Genomic DNA, 18,549 nt, shown 5'->3' with positions numbered 1-18,549 from the left:
ACTGTTTTTATGGCAATAATAGGTAATATGTCGATTACTCTCTCGATTTTTGTTTATTTAGTCTTTATAGTTATTGTACATCTTTAGTTTTTTGATGTTGTTTAAGTTATATTGTATTGTTTATGTTTATTATGGCAATTATTTGAAAATAATAATTAACATATTAAAATACGATAAAACATTTGTGGGATATTATTCCATTCCATAAAAAAATTCCATTCCTTTTTACATATCCACAGAACAATCAAATATAAAAGTAATTCTACTTCCTTTAAAATAAAATTATTAATTGCATGTTAATAGTATTCAGTATTTATTTTTTCCCTTTCTTTTTTAAAGTTAGTACGTGAAAAAATATATACATATCCGTCTCTATAATACTACCGTTGGAAAAAATAAACACATATAAAATTAACTGCTCCAAGTAATTATCTCCATCCCTTCTTCTCTCGCAACTTATACAGGACAGGGTTCGTACATCTTCGTCTGACGAATTGAGAAGAACAGTCGAACCATACAACCGCTAGTTTTTTGACTATCGACTATTTCGACTTTTTTGAGTCGATAGTTCCCAATGCTAATTATAATCAAATAATTGTGACTTTAATTAACAAAATCTCAGAAAAATTCTGATCATACTGTACGTCAAGTACACAAATCTAGCGACTTAAACAAAGTGAAAAGATCTGAAAGATCGCATTATAGTAAAGAGCTAATCAAATGCCTTTTTAAAATCATTCACAGGCAACTCAAATGAGCCAATGCCAAAGAAAACGCCTCGATAAAGTGATGTCAGAACCGGCATTGGTGAGACCTCGCAAGACATTTCCCCTATTTTGGCTATTTAAGTTAATCCTTTTTCAGTTAATCCTTTAAAAAAGGGAGGTACTTTTTTATTCCTCGCCACAAGCGAAGATTACCGAAAACTCACCAACCTGCTTCAGGACTTACCACTCCTTCTGTCATCCGGAGGAGCGAGCATTCCGCGTAATCATAAGAAACATCCCAGAATCACTCTCTATTGACGAGGTACGTGAACATCTCTTCGATCAAAGCTTCCATCCCAAATTTGTGCAAATATGGACATTAACATCCGTGAAAAGAACTACCAATTGTTCAGGTAGTTGTTCATCGTAAAGAGCGACAAATCATCTAAATGACCAAACTCGGCGTCAGTGAAGGTCCAGAGGGCAAACGGTCAGCCAGTACAGTGCTTCAACTGCCAGCTTTTCGGGTATTCGAGCTCGCATTGCCGAGCCACCCGCTGTTTTTAAATGTGCCGGGCATCACAACACCAGATCCTGTACTAAAATCCCAGAAGCACCCCCAAAGTGCAGCAACTGCGGTGATATAAACTAAAACAACATCTACTATAAACTACCATAAATATCATAAAGTAATAAAAATCCATGAATGACGCCACGTAACTTATGTTTTTTGTTTGTTTTGTTGACAACTGTCTTGATGAATGTGTTCGTAATTAAAGTTTGCGGTTAAAATTAGACATGTAATACGCGTTAAACAGAAACCTCGATGTTCCATACGTCACATTCCGCTTCTCTCGAATACACAAACATCAATTTTAAACGAAACTTTGGTCGTATCAAAAAGTGAAATTACAGTAGGTTGGACGGGACGAGAAGCCACCCGAATCATTATTATTAGTTGTAAGTTTCTGACTGGAATCAAAGTTTCCGAAATTAAAATAATTTACAGGGATGTCAATGTTGATCGTGGGTGGAGGTAAAGTGTCTCGAAGTTCGTAGAAAGTTTCGAATTCATCCGCGAATTATGTAGGAACCGGTTCGGATATGAAATAGGCCAAAGCGTGCTGTGTCGTGAGATATTAAAGAAGTGGGGAGGCTAAGAAGAGCAACGATGTTTTTCGTAAAGGAAAGTTAGTTTTTCTCGAGAGAAACGTGTTATGGTAGAGGAATATTAACGATAACAATTTTATTTAGAATTTATTTACCACATATAAATATTTATTAGACCTATATATTGCAAAAATAATAGATTTATTCTCCATCATCAACATTTTCCTCTGAATACCCATCAGTGTATACCACAAAAAGAATTAGCTGATACAAAGCCAAATATGCTATTACAACTAGTCACAAATATATTATATTAGAAAGATATTTTCCCAATTGTAGATTTTAAGATCTAGTGCGGCTTGAGCCTCACTATCTCTCTAGAAGTAATGCTTAATAGATAACATATTGGACTCAATTTACTAATTCCTTCTTCATAAAATGAACTGAGATAAGCTTCCCCTATTGTTATTAACATATATCGTTATACTACATTTTACGTAAATAATGCAACTTATTAACTATTAGGCAAAGATGTATTGTAGCTTATCTTATTCATTGAAAAGTGCCTTCTTAGCTTTAGATTTGCCTAAAATGTTTGATTTTCTCAAATAAATTACTCTATAATTTAATTTTTTATTACGTCATATGTATATCTTATTTTAGATTTATACTCGTATATACATGGTGAATACATGTTTATTATTTAATGTGTTAAAAATGATAAATATATCATCTTATATATTAGTTTTATTTATTTGTCAAATTTCATTTCGTTTTAAAATATTCAGAATCTCTAGGGTAAATAAAGAAAATAACAATAAAACAGATAAGTTATGATTTATTACATTTAAATCATAACCAAGCTTTAGGCTAGCATTTAATTAATGTTATTTAGTAGACATTTAAAAAAGGAATATATTTTTTGTTACATTTTGATCTCATCATAATGACTTTATTTTTAATTAATTGTTCATAAATATTACTCATCAAATTACGAGATATTAAACCTGCTCAAATATGTTTCACAGCTAAATTTTAATGTAGTATCTTATTTACGCTGACAATATTAATGCCTAATAATCCTATCTGCAATGGCAAGATTGAAGAGTGGAATAAATAAGCAAAGAACGATGCAATTTAATTTAAAAATTTAGGTAAATTACGTATTTATTGCTTTTGCAGTATATATTTAATATGAGAAATAGGGATAAAAGATATACTGCATATATACAGCAGTTAAAATGAAATTATCAACATAATTTACATCGACTCTGCAGATAAGACAAATAGAAGAAATTATAAATTATTAACAGGGAAATTTTAAATATTTTGAAGCATTGATAATTGTTAATGCGTTTAACGATTAATGCAATAAAATTTGTAACTATATGACATTTTATTCTCTGATCCTTGTATTAATTATTTGGATTATTTACTTTATAGACTACATTTCTTTAATATAAATTTCTAAATTGTAAATATATTCATATATTCTCTGTTTTAATGAAACATATATTACTTCATTTATTATTCCATATTTATGCTTATAACATAAAAGTAAATAAAGATCCTGCATACTTATATTTGACGCTCTGAAAATGTTATAGTTCCGAAAATATCCTTGGTTATAATACTTTATTATAATCTTCTGTTGTGTCGTAATTTAAACTTATCCATTACTTTGTTGATTATTGGAACTTAATATAAATTAGATTTAATTAAATTAACAACAATAGAAAACAATTTTAAAAATGTTGGTGAATGTTAGTTCTTGCGATAGTCTGCATATACAAATATACGAAATTTATTTCTGATCTTATGTTGAAAATATTGTCAAAATAAATTTTAGTAGCATAAGATAACATTTGTAAATTATTTTCTTCGGTTCATTATGTAAGAAACAAGGTTAATTTAAGAAATCGCGGTTGAATTTTGACCACTGAGCGAGCACTACTGAATTTTAACCCTCCTATTATTTAAGTATCCAAGTCCCGTGTCCTCCACTCACATTTTAAGTATTCTGACAACTATGCTAACGAGCATAGGTTTTTCACTTTTTTGTTGACCATTTGTGATGATGATTTCATATTTGCAAAACTTCTTCGTTACGCTTTTGCTCTAGGAAATCCTGACGTAATTTTGACTTGAATGTACTTTAATATTTATAATCTTTTTTTTGTTCTGGCCTAAAAACCAGGCGGTGGAATGCACCGGGTTATGTGGGGGTGCCTCTGGGCTTACCAATACACTTAACCGAAACCGCCTCATAGTTGATCCAGTTTCTGGATTTGGAAATGCCAACCGAACCGCCGGTCGGAGTGAAGACCTAGTTACGTGACGTTATCCAGCCATGGAATTATTGCAATGCTTATAATCATTGTCTTATAGAAAATCATAACTTCAACCAATTAGAGTCACTCCAAAACTCCAATTCAGATGACTGAATGAAAATATCGATTTTCGAGATGTTTAATTTTAATTATATAGCCGGGTATATTATGACCAATGCATTCCTAAGCCTTCCTGCTATCACTACCGCTTCAGAAACTCGTTCACCTTTTGATAGGCGCACAAAAACATATCTATTAGATTCAAAAATCTGAATTTTTAACTCAGTTTTTATATATTTTTACATTCTAAACATCAAACTAAACTACGTTCTAAACAATTTTCTTTTGACGTCGGAGAACAAAGTTTAGTTTCCAATATAATAAACATAATATACTCATATAATTACCTCAAAATATACCCAAAACAAGTCGGTAAGAAATAGCTAACACATTTTTAAAGATATAATTATTTTAAAAAAAACCAAACAACAATGTCTTATATTTTATATAAAAGGAACTGTCCGAGTGAAGTTCTTTCTTTACTTTGACATGATTGAAAAGATTAAGCTTATATATAAAAAACAGATCTAAAAAAGAAGGAAAAAATACCGCCCGAATATTTGTATTATTTTCCCTCGATATTCACCGTACGGTTATGAATAAAAAGATTTTTCGGTTTGTCATATACAATGATTTTTTAATATCGCATGTAAAACAAAATAACATTTTGACATTTTACGATATGGAGACGAAATTCAATTTAATGCGATATTTTTAAAGATATAATCTTGCCTCGTATTTTTGGGTTTCATACTTTCACTGAATGTATTATTTACCCCGGATGGGTAGTGCAAAAAGTGAACCTGTCAAATTACGTTATGTCGACGCAAATTGGCGGTAAACTGCCAAGTAAAGGGAGAGGAAATATGCATATGGAACTTTTCGAAAAGGGTGTGTCGACGTGTCAACAGGAACTCGTACACAATTCTCTGCAGTTAAACAAGAAATATATAACGCCACATTCAATGGTTATCAGATCAAAGAAAAACTTTTTCTTAAATTTGGCTTTTTTCGTGACAAATCTCTGTAACTTCCCTATGCCATTAAGTAAAATGATGTTTGTCACTTGGAATAAGTTTCCCTATCACCATAGCAGAAATATTCCTAATATATATATATATATATATATATATATATATATATATATATATATATATATATATATAATATATATATAATATATATATATATATATATATAATATATATATATATATATATATATATATATATATATATATATATATATAATATATATATATATATATATATATATATATATATATATATATATATAATATATATATATATATATATATATATATATATAATATATATATATATATATATATATATATATATATATATATAATATATATATATATATATATATATATATATATATATATAATATATATATATATATATATATATATATATATATATATACATATATATAATACGTTTTTGATCACCAGATATCGAATTAATTACGAAATAATCTCAGGCAGAAATTCAAAACGTTCATAAATATTAAAATATATACATTTATCAAAATATTTCAATTAACAAAACCATAAGCTTACAAATACGTAAATGCTCTTTAATTCTACATATTTTAAATTTAAAAAATACGAAAATCGTTTGGATGACTACGCTAATATCATCTATGGGAATATATTTTATGAATTTTCTATTTCTAAATTAGTATTTTTGATGTTATTAAATACGATAAGTCTATATAAATAACTACTTTTTCATTTATTAAATTCATTATTAAAATTCATTAATTATTAAAATAATATGGACAGATTTGGACCTATTAAGCTGTATTTTCCAGTTTAGTCCATTTGTAGATATTGTTAACTGCTACTTGTACTTGTTCTATAGATTTAGACAGAGATACATCTTTAGCAAATGTTCCAAGTACAGTTTCATTTGTTGTTGGGATATCAGTAGTATAGAGCAGATATAGAAATAATTACAAGACACTATTCTGTGGAACTCTAGCCCAAATAGGTTTAAGTGTTGAGAATGACCCTTCATGAGAGACTAAATTTTCTTTAGAAAAAATATGATTACAGCAGTCGACAGTAATTCCGCGGTAAAAATTTGCCTATTTTGTAGATTAATCCCAAATGCTATACCGGTCAAAAGCTTCTGAGAGATATTGCAGCGTAGTATTTCTTTTTTTTTCGAACGCCTTTTCAACAACTTGTGTTACTCTGTGCACTTGGTAGATTGTCGAATTGTGATTTAGAAAACCAAACTGCAAATCAGATATTTCTACCAATGATTTAATGCGTTTAACAGCATTTTTCCAAATAATTTTGATATCGTAGGTAGCAGCGAAATAGGCCTGTAAAATCCAACTTGTTTTGCCACTTATCAGATTTTTTAAGCATAATTATTCGAGCAGCTTTAAGAATTCGAGAATATGGCTGAGTCTCAAACAGGCATTGAATATAATGTCAACATGATTACTGCCTTTCATGGCAGCTCTTTTAAGCTTTAATTCTATATTATGAAGATTAGTTGGTTAGTGTAATCATTGCGATCACATTGCAACATAAATAATGGACCCTCAAAACAAACTCTAAAATGTTTGACTGTCAAATACTTTAAAGGATTGGGGACGGCCAATTGCTTGCCGTGCGGAAGAACTTGACCGATGATAGACTTCAACTAAGCAAATTTCTTTTTTCAAGGCTTACACTCTTACAAGACCAAAGTGAACCATAAATACAATAGTTAATAACTGTAAAGAACGCTACACTAGAAAATAAATCGAACGATATGGACGAGCGCCACGATGGGTATTCTGCATGAACTACTTGACAGTAATCTATTGAAGAAAGGATTAACGTTAACGTAACCCTGGTTTCGCTGAAATACTGCCATATATATGCGACAGAGTCATGGGCCATTCCAGTAGCCTCCATGAAAATCTATGGCAAACATTTGAATGATGTTCCTTACAAAATGACTGACGATGATTAGTAGGTTAAATACAGTTTGATTAATTTTATTTCCACCTATCCAATCTTATTGAAAAACACTAAATTTCATTACCTTACACAACAATGACTATAATTAATGAAATACAGAGATAACGCTCTCACACCATCCCACGATTTAATATTAAAATCGTTAATCGGATTATCGCAATATAAATTTGAATTAATTGTTGCTCTGTTTGTTTGTCGGTGCAACGGAAATCGTATTAAACCGCGAATGTTGCCGCGTGAATACTAATAAAAGACCTCTTTCGACGCTTTCGGCAGGGTAATAAAACAATTTTCGATATAAAATTCGATTAACAATTATACGGGCCTGTGTTCAGAGCGGTCAGTAAAAAAAACGAAAACCCACTCAAGGATTAAAAGATCAACGGACCGTATTAATTTTTAAAAAATCGTATTCCATGTTGCGGTAGCGTACAGAATAATATTTGTAGACTTAAGATAGTTTATTGTACTTTTAAATTGCATTATATTCGATCCAGAATAGCAGTGAACTCACGTCGTCGAATGCACTGCTGGTTGCAGTTTATAAATTAGTTTACAAATCAGACCGTATCTTTCCTTCTCATTTTGTTCAAACCAAAAAGTAATAATAATAAACTCAAATATGCAAAGAAATAAGCCTATAAAATCGTATGATTATGCTATTGTGTTCGGTAGGTTGTATCATGTGTTCATTAGTGATAACTGGAAGCCGGCAAGCGTGGTTTCGATAAATTTAAAATAGCTGCTTAATATGTATGATTATTATTTATTATTGAAAATGAAAAGTCCAATAAATAGTCACAGTGAGAAATAGATTATCTCTCTAATCAGTTACTTTGAACAAGAATGAGATAATGGAGGCCCCCTCTTGCCTTATAAAATGCCTTAGAGGTAAGTATTGACAATATTTAATAAGTAGTGGTTATTTCTGGGGAATCCTAACCGGTATTCGGTAGTTTCCGCCTAACTCTGCAATGTTGCCATTTACAATCAATCGAGAGGTAGAATCTAACTACTGGATTTGACCCTGATAGGAATTTTCTTTTCAAAGGTTAAGAGTTTTGTTATTTGTTTATTATTCTACTGTTCATATTTTGATTATAAATGAAATAATGAATAAATCATCAATTTGTGAATATTATCAACAACGATATTTTAATCTCAACAGATATGATATTATCCAGGTGCGTATCCTTTCAAATTTTATTTTAATTTTGCAAGTTGGATGCAATTCCATACGAAAATAATTACTTTTTGGCATATACTCTGCGGAAGTAAAAGTACAGATATATGTGACCCGATATCCTTTATGTGAGTATAGCTCAACAAAATCATACCTCGTTGATCATATAATCAATTCACAGCATTAAAATTGAAGAATAATTGACAATTGGCTTTCTTGGGACTCTCCAGAACTAGATTCTAGCGGCACAATATAATATTAAATTGATCAAAGAGAAAGCGTCCACATGCGAAGCGGGAAAGGAAACTCTATTATTTCGATGTTGGCTCTATGCGAAAACAAATATATGAAATGTTGAAAATGTTCTTTATATATTCATAATTTAATACAATTATTTCGGAGCAAACTGTTAATCTGGAAAGTATTCTAAGAAAATTCAAGAATATGCCGCCGAGTCCTTCATGTACTCGTAAAAAATTTACATCAACGATGTAAAGACGAAGATTGAAGACAACCCACGAAGATAGATGGAACGGAGATTACTTGTATAATTTCGTGTTCCTAGATGACACTAGGATATTCCAAAATAGAACATTGGACTACCCATGGCAAGACGCCAATAAACAATGTAACGACAACAAAAGTTAATAAAAGGATAAAAATTAGTTAACATTTGATGAAACTTTTAAATTGCATTATATTCCATCCAGAATAGCAGTGAACTCACGTCGTCGAATGTACTGCTGGTTGCAGTTTATAAATTAGTTTACAAATCGGACCATATCTTTCCTTCTCATTTTGTTCTAACCAAAAAGTAATAATAATAAACTCAAATATGCAAAGAAATAAGCCTATAAAATCGTATGATTATGCTATTGTGTTCGGTAGGTTGTATCATGTGTTCATTAGTGATAACTGGAAGCCAGCAAGCGTGGTTTCGATAAATTTAAAATAGCTGCTTAATATTTATGATTACTATTTATTATTGAAAATAAAAAGTCCAATAAATAATCACAGTGAGAAATAGATTATCTCTCTAATCACTTACTTTGAACAAGAATGAGATAATGGAGGCCCCCTCTTACCTAATAAAATGCCTTAGAAGTAAGTATTGACAATATTTAATAAGTAGTGGTTATTTCTGGAGAATCCTAACCGGTATTCGGTAGTTTCCGCCTAACTCTGCAATGTTGCCGTTTACAATCAATGGAGAGGTAGAATCTAACTACTGGATTTGACCCTGGTAGGAGTTTTCTTTTCAAAGGTTAAGAGTTTTGTTATTTGTTTATTATTATACTGTTCATATTTTGATTATAAATGAAGTAATGAATAAATCATCAATTTGTGAATATTATCAAAAAAAGCTATTTTAATCTTAACAAATATGATATTCCCCGGACTCGTATCCTTTCAAATTTTGTTTTAATTTTGCAAGTTGGATTCAATTCCATACGAAAATAATTACTTTTTGGCATAGACTCTGCGGAAGTAAAAGTAGAGATATACATGACCCGATAACCTTTATGTGAGTGTAGCTCAATAAAATCATACCTCGTTGATTATATAATCAATCCACAGCATTCAAATTGACAATTGGCTTTCTTGGGGGTTCCTATTTTGATAAAAATATCACTACTTATAAATTTGAACGTAATCGAGGAATTCATAAGTGTGCTTCAAAGCGTGAAAGGTGGGAGTTATAAAATAAGAGATATAAAATAAAGAGTATAAAAATATGATTGCAGCCAAACTAGCTGTTGAAAGTCCAGTGACTCCTACGTTGGCTAAAACCTTGTGAAATAAAGATAATTTATTTTATTGATGTTATATTCTTCAGATATATGTAAAATTTTCAACAACTAGCACCGTCTTAATTTCAAATCCTTGTGCGCATTACAGGAATCTCCAGAATTAGATTCTAGCCGCACAATATAATGTTAAATTCATCAAAGAGAAAGCGTCCACATGCGAAGCGGGAAAGGAAACTCTATTATTTCGATCTTGGCTCTATGTAAAAACAAAATTTATGAAATGTTGAAAATATTCTTGATATATTCATAATTTAGTACAATTATTTCGGAGCAAACTGTTAATCTGGAAAGTATTCTAAGAAAACTCAAGAATATGCTGCCGGATTCCTTCATGTACTAGTAAAAAACATCAACGGTGTAAAGACGAAGATTGACGGAGATTACTTGTATAATTTCGTATTCCTAGAGGACTCTAGGATATTCCAAAATAGAACATTGGACGCTAATAGACATTGTAACGACAACAAAAGTTAATAGAAAAGGATAAAAATTAGTTAATATTTGAGGGAATTTTTATTGTTGTTCTTTGTCCTTATTATTTCTCGTTCTGGGAAGTGGTATGGCCTTATTCCAGGAGCTCAGTTAGTGTTGCTTCATTTACTAAATAAAAATTAAATGTTTTGAATTCTATAATTTACTTTTCTTTTATAAGTAGGTCTGAAATAGACAGACTATAGATCGAAACGTAGAATATATGATCACAGGGTATTGTGCCTTCCCTATGATAACATATTTGCCTTATTAAATTGATATGGTGAGTAGAAAATCCAATAAAACCGTTGTAAAAGTTGCCTTATGCAGCATAGAAAAAATATATCAATAGCTTTGTTGTACTCTAACCATATTTTCACTTACAAAAAAAACTTTTATTGAGAATATTTGTTGCAATATTTTCTATTCAAAATATCTTTCAAATATTTCAAATGGTTACAACTTAATTGTATGACGTAATCAATATCTACTAGAATACTAAATATCGAAAACTGATAAATTGACTATTCTCTTAGAAATGGGAATCAAAGTTAATTTCTGAACTTAATTAGTTTAAAGAAATTCGTCTAAAGTTTAAATTTAATTAAAAGATGTATAAACAACAAATTAATAGGTTTGTTATGAAGAAACATTGGATCTATAATTGAGATTACAATAATTATAAGTGTTTGCATATATTATTTATTAAAAAGGCAGATTTTTGCAAAATATTGTTATAATATTTGTTAATGAAAATATTTTCGATTAACTTTTCCCCTATCTCTTGCAACATGGCGTTATACGGTCATCTATCTATTTTCGCACATGTTCAACATTTTGAAACTAGGTATCTACCAAACCATGCTGTTTTAAAATTGTATATATTATGTAATAAGAGTTTCTCAGAAGGAACTATGTCTGGGAAGTAGGTAGGTTCACAAATTTTCGGAGGTGCGGCAGAGCGTTGTCATGCAAGATTATGATTTTGAGTCTGCTATTCGCTATTACTGTTATTATTATTATTCTTACCTACTTTAACAATACAGTAAGAGTAGTATAAGTGATAGTTTAAATCGTTTCTAATAACTGGTAGTACACTGCATCTTACTCATACGCACATCAATACTTTATTGGCATGAATATTCCATCTGTGTAAAAATGTTATGTCTAGATTAATCAATGAGTTTTTGCTCTTGGGATGATCCTTTTTGCATCGTAAGTTGCAATACGCCAGAAAAAATCATTCTTTCTCTGCCTGAAAAGCTTTGGTGATAACTATTTGAAAACAACTGACTTATTAAGGGCTTGAATGGCCTAAATAATTTAGTAATACCAAATGGAGAACCATTATTTTGTATAAAGAAATCATTAAATTTACCTATTAGGTTAGGTACCAAACATATACTGATACAACATGACTATAACTACAAAGTTGTATTATTAACGGGTGTCCAACTTCACGTAATAATTTCATTAAACAATTTAAAAATAACGTTGTTTAAACGTCAATAATTTATTGGCGGTGTCTCCATTGTCGAACGGCGAGAACTTTTTTGTACTTCTGATATATAAAAACGTGAAAATATTTACTTTCAATATCTCCACGGTTATTATCTAAGGATCGATACGTAAAACTTAGTGTCGTAAACCGGAAGAAATTTTATAGAATTCCCGCAAAATCAAATTTGGTATTTAATTTTGTCAGGAGATTAAAATTTAAACGCAGTCCACGTATTTTAAAATCGAGATTCTCAGCCGTTCCAGATTTTTAAAATGCATTAAATTAATAACGAGACTACGAGAGACCATCTGAAATTTTAACGCCTTTGGTTTCTTTCTTCTATGTTAATATAACGTCGTTATATAAAACCGCATTTGTTATGTTGTATTAAAGAAGACTTTAGTAATGGAGAACAATTTCTTGTTAAAGTTTTGAAACTGATAATATTCAGCAATAATATCAATATTTATCCTTATACATTCTGGTTATTTGAATTATTCTTTAGAAATGATTGCCAGAATAAATCTAATACAGACAAACATAAACAATAAGGCTGTAGAAATTCCTGTGAAGCCTATGATGTTTCTTCAATTTAATTACGTTATCACAGGTTGAGCTAACCTGATTTTTTTAAGATATTGAATGGCCATTATCAAGAAGTATAACTTATTACCCATCTTCTTTGTTTGATTTGACCTGATTTTATTTAATCTAACATACTATTTACACAAAAAAAACAAGAGTGTATAAAAGAATATAGGCAATAACAAAATCAGTGCCATTACTACTTAACATTTTCAAGCTCAAAAATAAATCAACAAATGTGATCCAATCTAAATGAAAATTTTGCGACATCACCTACATACTATAAAACAAAGTCGCCTTTTCTGTCCCTATATCATTATGTGCGCTTAAATCTTTAAAACTACGCAACGGATTTTGATGCAGTTTTTTTTAATAGATAGAGTGATTCAAGAGGAAGGTTTATATGTATAATATATGCATAATATACTAAGGCAACATTGCTAATTTTAGAGGTTTCTAACGTGATGTCGTAAATTAACCTATCTTTTTTAGGCTTATTTAGCAATTAGCAAAAACGCTGCCTAACCCTACGAGTTAGATCAAATTAATGTACTACAGTATTGTACACCATAAAAAGGTCTACAAAAAAGTCCGCGATGGTATATGTTTATCTTTTAGGGATAACCCACATTAACCATTTTTATTGTTTACTTTTTACGTGAGAAAATGGCTTATTTACGAAACTGTTTTAAGCAATACGGCATTAATCCTTATCGAATTAAGTACCTTAAATACAGTGTGCAATTAATATAGATCAATATGGTTCCTTACAGCATGTAAATTAAACAAATAGTTTCGGAGATATTACAAATTTAAAATTTGCGTTTAAATATGTGTAATGTAATAAAAATTGTATGAATTTAGATATTCCAAAGATAGCAGGAAATCTTCATAGTAAGTATAGGGGAAGAGGAATGGTTTTACTCCAAATTTAATGCGTGCAGGCCAAGGGCAGTAATGAATGAACCAAAAATACTGGATCGATTTTAATCATGTTTTCATTGAGTGACATAGGCATATATATTTTATGCCCGTGCAAAGTCGGAGCGGGCCGCTATGTTTTTATATACAACGTTCATATTTTTTCTGTAGTGTATTTAATTTAGTATCAGCATTGCACCCGTGCGAAGCCGGGGCGGGTCGCTAGTGTTAATATATGTTTGGTACGATATGATTCTGAGAATACTATTTATGAAGTGTTTGTATAACTCTTTCCTAATACGAACGACAGCCGAAGAAATATTTAACTTGATTAACGATTATATCAACATAAATAATATTGAATGGTGTAAGTATGTGGAACTGGGTAGTGATGGCGTACGAACAATGTCAGCTATTCGTACTGGGCTTTATCCGAAGGTAAAAGTTGTAGCACCAGCAGGAGTGTATGGATGTGTATGGACGCAGTGCAGCATTCATAGTGAGGTATTGGGGTATCATGAAATGTCGCGTCAAGTTCATAAACTTTATAAAATCTCGTATAAAATAAATTTAACTGAATTCGTAACGAAAGTTACTTTAACAAACTTAATTAATGTGATATTAATCTGTATTGAAAACTATAATAGTTCCTCACTGTCCCAACAATATGTAGAAAAAAATTGACACTATTTACCATCTGGTAGTGTGTATGAATAAAGCTCTCCCAACAAAAGATAAAAATACTGAACTTTTAAGCAACAAAAAACGATGGAAAAAATTTGTTACCAAAAAAACTTCAAAATCACAAAGAAAGAGACATCATATTAGTCTAATAATTTGAATATTTAGGATGAACAAAATTTCGGGAGGAGGATAAAGAAGACTTCTATATTTATATTTCATAGATATTTAATAGAAATAGGAAAGCAAAAAAATAAATTAATTATAAGTTCATGCAAAGAACTACAAAGGAAGAAATACAGAGATGTGAAAGATATAAGGATAATTAGGTCGAATAAGGGGGAGATAAGAGTATCCAGAAACGTGAACCAGAAATATATACAATATATTGCCAAATGTAGATTTACCTATAATTTATAATTGTAGCGAATAATATAAAAAAATAATAAACTTATTAAAACAAAATATTTATATAAACAAGGTAGTTTATTGATTATTGTATTTCTGGACTTATTTATTAAAGTAAAGTTAAAAAGTTAAATTTAGTTAAATTCAAACACCCAAGAGAACATCTGTATCTGACATTTTAATTATTTACTACGTATCACAGTAATAAAAAATGTTGAATTTATTAAAAAAGGGTGTAAGAATATACGTGTTTTTTAATTTAAATCAAAATTGTTTCAGCATCAACAATTCGATACGAGATCACAGGCGGTAACCTAGGAAACGCATTTGATGTAAACAACGCCACTGGCTCAATTTACGTGGCTTCAAAATTGGATTACGAAACCCGAAAAAAGGTAAGTTTTCGTATCGAAATCAATTAAATGAAAACGTGGTTCAATATAAAATTTCTGCAAATTAAGCGGAAATGTCGAACAAAGAGAATAGAATTAAATTTAGAGATATATGAAAATATTACTAATTTTCCTATACATAATATTAGCGTTGGTAACTATCGAAAGAAACAGTCTAAACAGTCGATAGTCAAAAAACTGGTGACTAAAATAGTAATTACTATTTTCAGTCGAATGCATGGTTCGACTGATTTTTTCCATTCGTGATGTCAGACGAAGATGTACGAATCCTTTCATGTATAAATTGTGAGAGAGACAATTGCTTCATGTACTATAGAAAAGGAAAAAATTACTGAATACTATTAACATGCAATGAATAATTTCATTTTAAAGCAAGTAGAATTACTTTTATATCTGAATGTTCTGTGAATCTGTAAAAAGGATTGGAATAATAAAATAATCCCCTACAAATGTTTTATAGTATTTTAATATGTTAATTACTATTTCTAATTAATATACTATACTATAGTGTATTAGTATAAATATTTAATATAGCCACAGAATATACAGACTCATTTCAAGGTTTTGTGAATCTAGTTTATCACATTTAACGGTGATTATTTTTTACGAAATTTAACTGCTACTCCAAAAACTTCTAATCTTTTCATCTAATCTAATCGATTCAGATTCCAATTCTAGAACCTTTCGATTCTAATTTTTTTTCCAACGTTTTAGGAAAGAAGTTTTGACAATCAAAAGACTTCAGACGATCGAACTAAGACTTTCGATCTAACTTCAAAATCGAGAGTTACATCGAGACCAACAAGTCGATCAAAAAAATATTACCTATTATCGCCATAAAAACATTCAAAAGTATTTTACTCTTTATCAATTACAATTTTAATCTTTTACCCTATTACATTAACAATCTTGAAAAATAGCATTTCAAAATGCTACTATGTTAATATAAATCTATATAAGTCTAAATTCGGCATATTTTTGTCAAGGTAGAGAGAGAATAGGACGACAACCAGAATGTTAAAAAGCAATAAATAGTAGAATCGAAAATAGTAACTAAAAGTACCAAAAAGAACCAAAATTAGCGACTGAAACAGTCCTTTGTACAAAGTAGGCAATTTCTAAACAGTCGATAGTCCATTTCAGTCGAAAGTTCTCAACGCTACTTAATATACTTAATATATTTGGAATCTTTCAATTTATGAAAACCATTCCCATTCCCAATAGAGTCATAAAATTAGAAATTGCTCCATAGTTCAAATCTAAATAAGAAAATAAATAAAATTACTGAGTCTAGAAGATTTATGTCTTCACACACTTTAATATACACACTATATATTACGAAATGTAAGGTAGTTTGAACAACATTGCGTCTAGTTTACAATTTATTTATCACAGGGTAATAAGACCAAAACAAGTCCACATATACAAAATGATTTATTTATAAGAAAAAAACAACATGACAGGGAAAAAGAACGGTTAACAGGTGGAAGGCGTTGAAGAAAAATGAACCTTGTTGGAAACAATTTAGGAGACATGATGTTGTATAAAGGGATAAAATTGATTAAACTCGTACGTGTATTAGTATTTTCAGTGGAGACTTTGATATATCTGCACTCTACATGTAGAAAACTGTAAAATATTTCATCAAATTTTATGGAAGTTTTACGAGCATTTTTCATAAAATAAATACATGCATGCGAACAACATTTCGTTCGTGTTTAATATTGCTTTTCGAATGTTTAACATGATAGAATAGATAGTCATAAATCTGGTTAATTAACTTATTTTTAAATAGACATTTTTGAATAAATTAGTAGCGTTTGACAAAGATGACGTAGGCCAAAAAATATATTTCTCTCAAAGCAGCTGTTATTAAAAATACATTTTAGTAAGTTGAGGAATAAATAACAGATTTTTTATAAAACGCCGAGAACCGTCTTTTTGTACTTCGTTGTCATATGTGATCAACATTTCATCATCTCTGCCAGTTTTGGCAAATGGAACATAATTTTAATTTTCAACTGCAATTGCAACAGCACACACACGACAGTGGAGTGTTTCCCCATCTCTTATTCTGAATCTCCTAATTTCCTCTATAATAGTTGAAATCCGAATATTTCGTTATTACTAATTATTCTGATAGTAATTGATAAGTATTATGTTAATGCTATTTGTCACAGAATTTACATTTTCTTGCGATTAACCAATATATTTTGTTTAATGTAAAAGGACTCGAGCAGTTATAAGTTTAATTTTCAAATGAACTTTTAACTGTGTAAAAGAATGGCGCTATCTTTATATAAAGTGTTCTGTGGTATGTTACCTTTAAACACCCTGTAGTATAATTTCATTGAATAAATATTATTGCAGATATTACAGCCATGGAAATAATTGCTACCAACTGTTTATATCATGTAACTAAACTAAAGCTAATATAGATTTTAATTTTCCAAAAGTCAAAAAGCAAATGTACAGTATATGATTGCTTTCTGCTTCACTGTTATTATATTGAAATAGATATAAGTGCTTGTGCTGATCTATCTATCAAAAAAGCACTACTACATATGCGGACGACATGGCAATCATAGCATCACACATTAACACAATAACAGCATCAAACAGCTTTCAAATACCCTTCAATAAAATACAACTATTGTTAGACTTAGCAAATCAAAGCTAATGTAACTTTTACTCTTCGCAGAAGAACTTTCCCATCAGTGAATTTCAAAAACTGTCATTTTCACCAGGCAGATATTCAATGATATGTGATAGATCCAACCTTTCGAACCTTCAGACCCATGGTAAGACTAATATTCAATCATGGAAATTTCTATGGCAAATTTCTGTCTACTTTAATGCCTGTACGAACCAGCTGCAGGAATCAAAAATGATGCATATTACTATTATTTCATCACAATTAAAATACAGCTTATAAAGAAGATTTGATAAATTCTTAAAACTGTAACTTGAAATAAATGTAGCCCTATTGGCGTCATGTCACCACCCTAGTTATAAAATGTCCTCATTGCCAGAAAGCACCACAACAGATGAGAGCAACAAATGTTGCATTACAGATCATGCCTTAAAGAAAATTTAAAAAAAACATGAAATAATACCCGAGAGTAATAGGAGCAGCTGTACTAGTAAATAAGATGATGATTTTAATGTCTTAGCTGACAGGAACGGTGATAGACGGCTTCCTAAACGGAAAAATCTAAATGTTTATCATCCTTGAACGCTATTCAAATATAAAAAATATATTCATACAATATAACATAAATTTATGCTCATCAGGATCTGTAGAAATATTGTTTTCTTTGGTCCATTATTTTAATATTCCAACAAAAGGCGGTTTATCTGA

At 30.0% G+C, this 18,549-nt stretch overlaps 1 protein-coding gene across 1 annotated transcript in view; it reads left to right on the top strand.

The window, feature by feature from the left end:
* The window catches only part of LOC143194949 (neural-cadherin), a 246,128-nt gene that overhangs the window by 145,966 nt on the left and 81,613 nt on the right, over window positions 1-18,549 (top strand). The window contains exon 3 of the mRNA XM_076401758.1: window positions 15,055-15,170. Coding sequence (XP_076257873.1) covers window positions 15,055-15,170 — 116 coding nt within the window. The remainder of the gene's footprint in view (window positions 1-15,054; window positions 15,171-18,549) is intronic.

Source organism: Rhynchophorus ferrugineus, unplaced genomic scaffold (assembly GCF_030347505.1).
Source record: "Rhynchophorus ferrugineus isolate W39M unplaced genomic scaffold, kcgeb_rfMv2 rfM4, whole genome shotgun sequence".
Classification (NCBI taxonomy): domain Eukaryota; kingdom Metazoa; phylum Arthropoda; class Insecta; order Coleoptera; family Curculionidae; genus Rhynchophorus; species Rhynchophorus ferrugineus.
The sequence above is the reverse complement of the archived record's forward strand: the minus strand, read 5'-3'. Positions and strand labels throughout refer to the sequence as shown.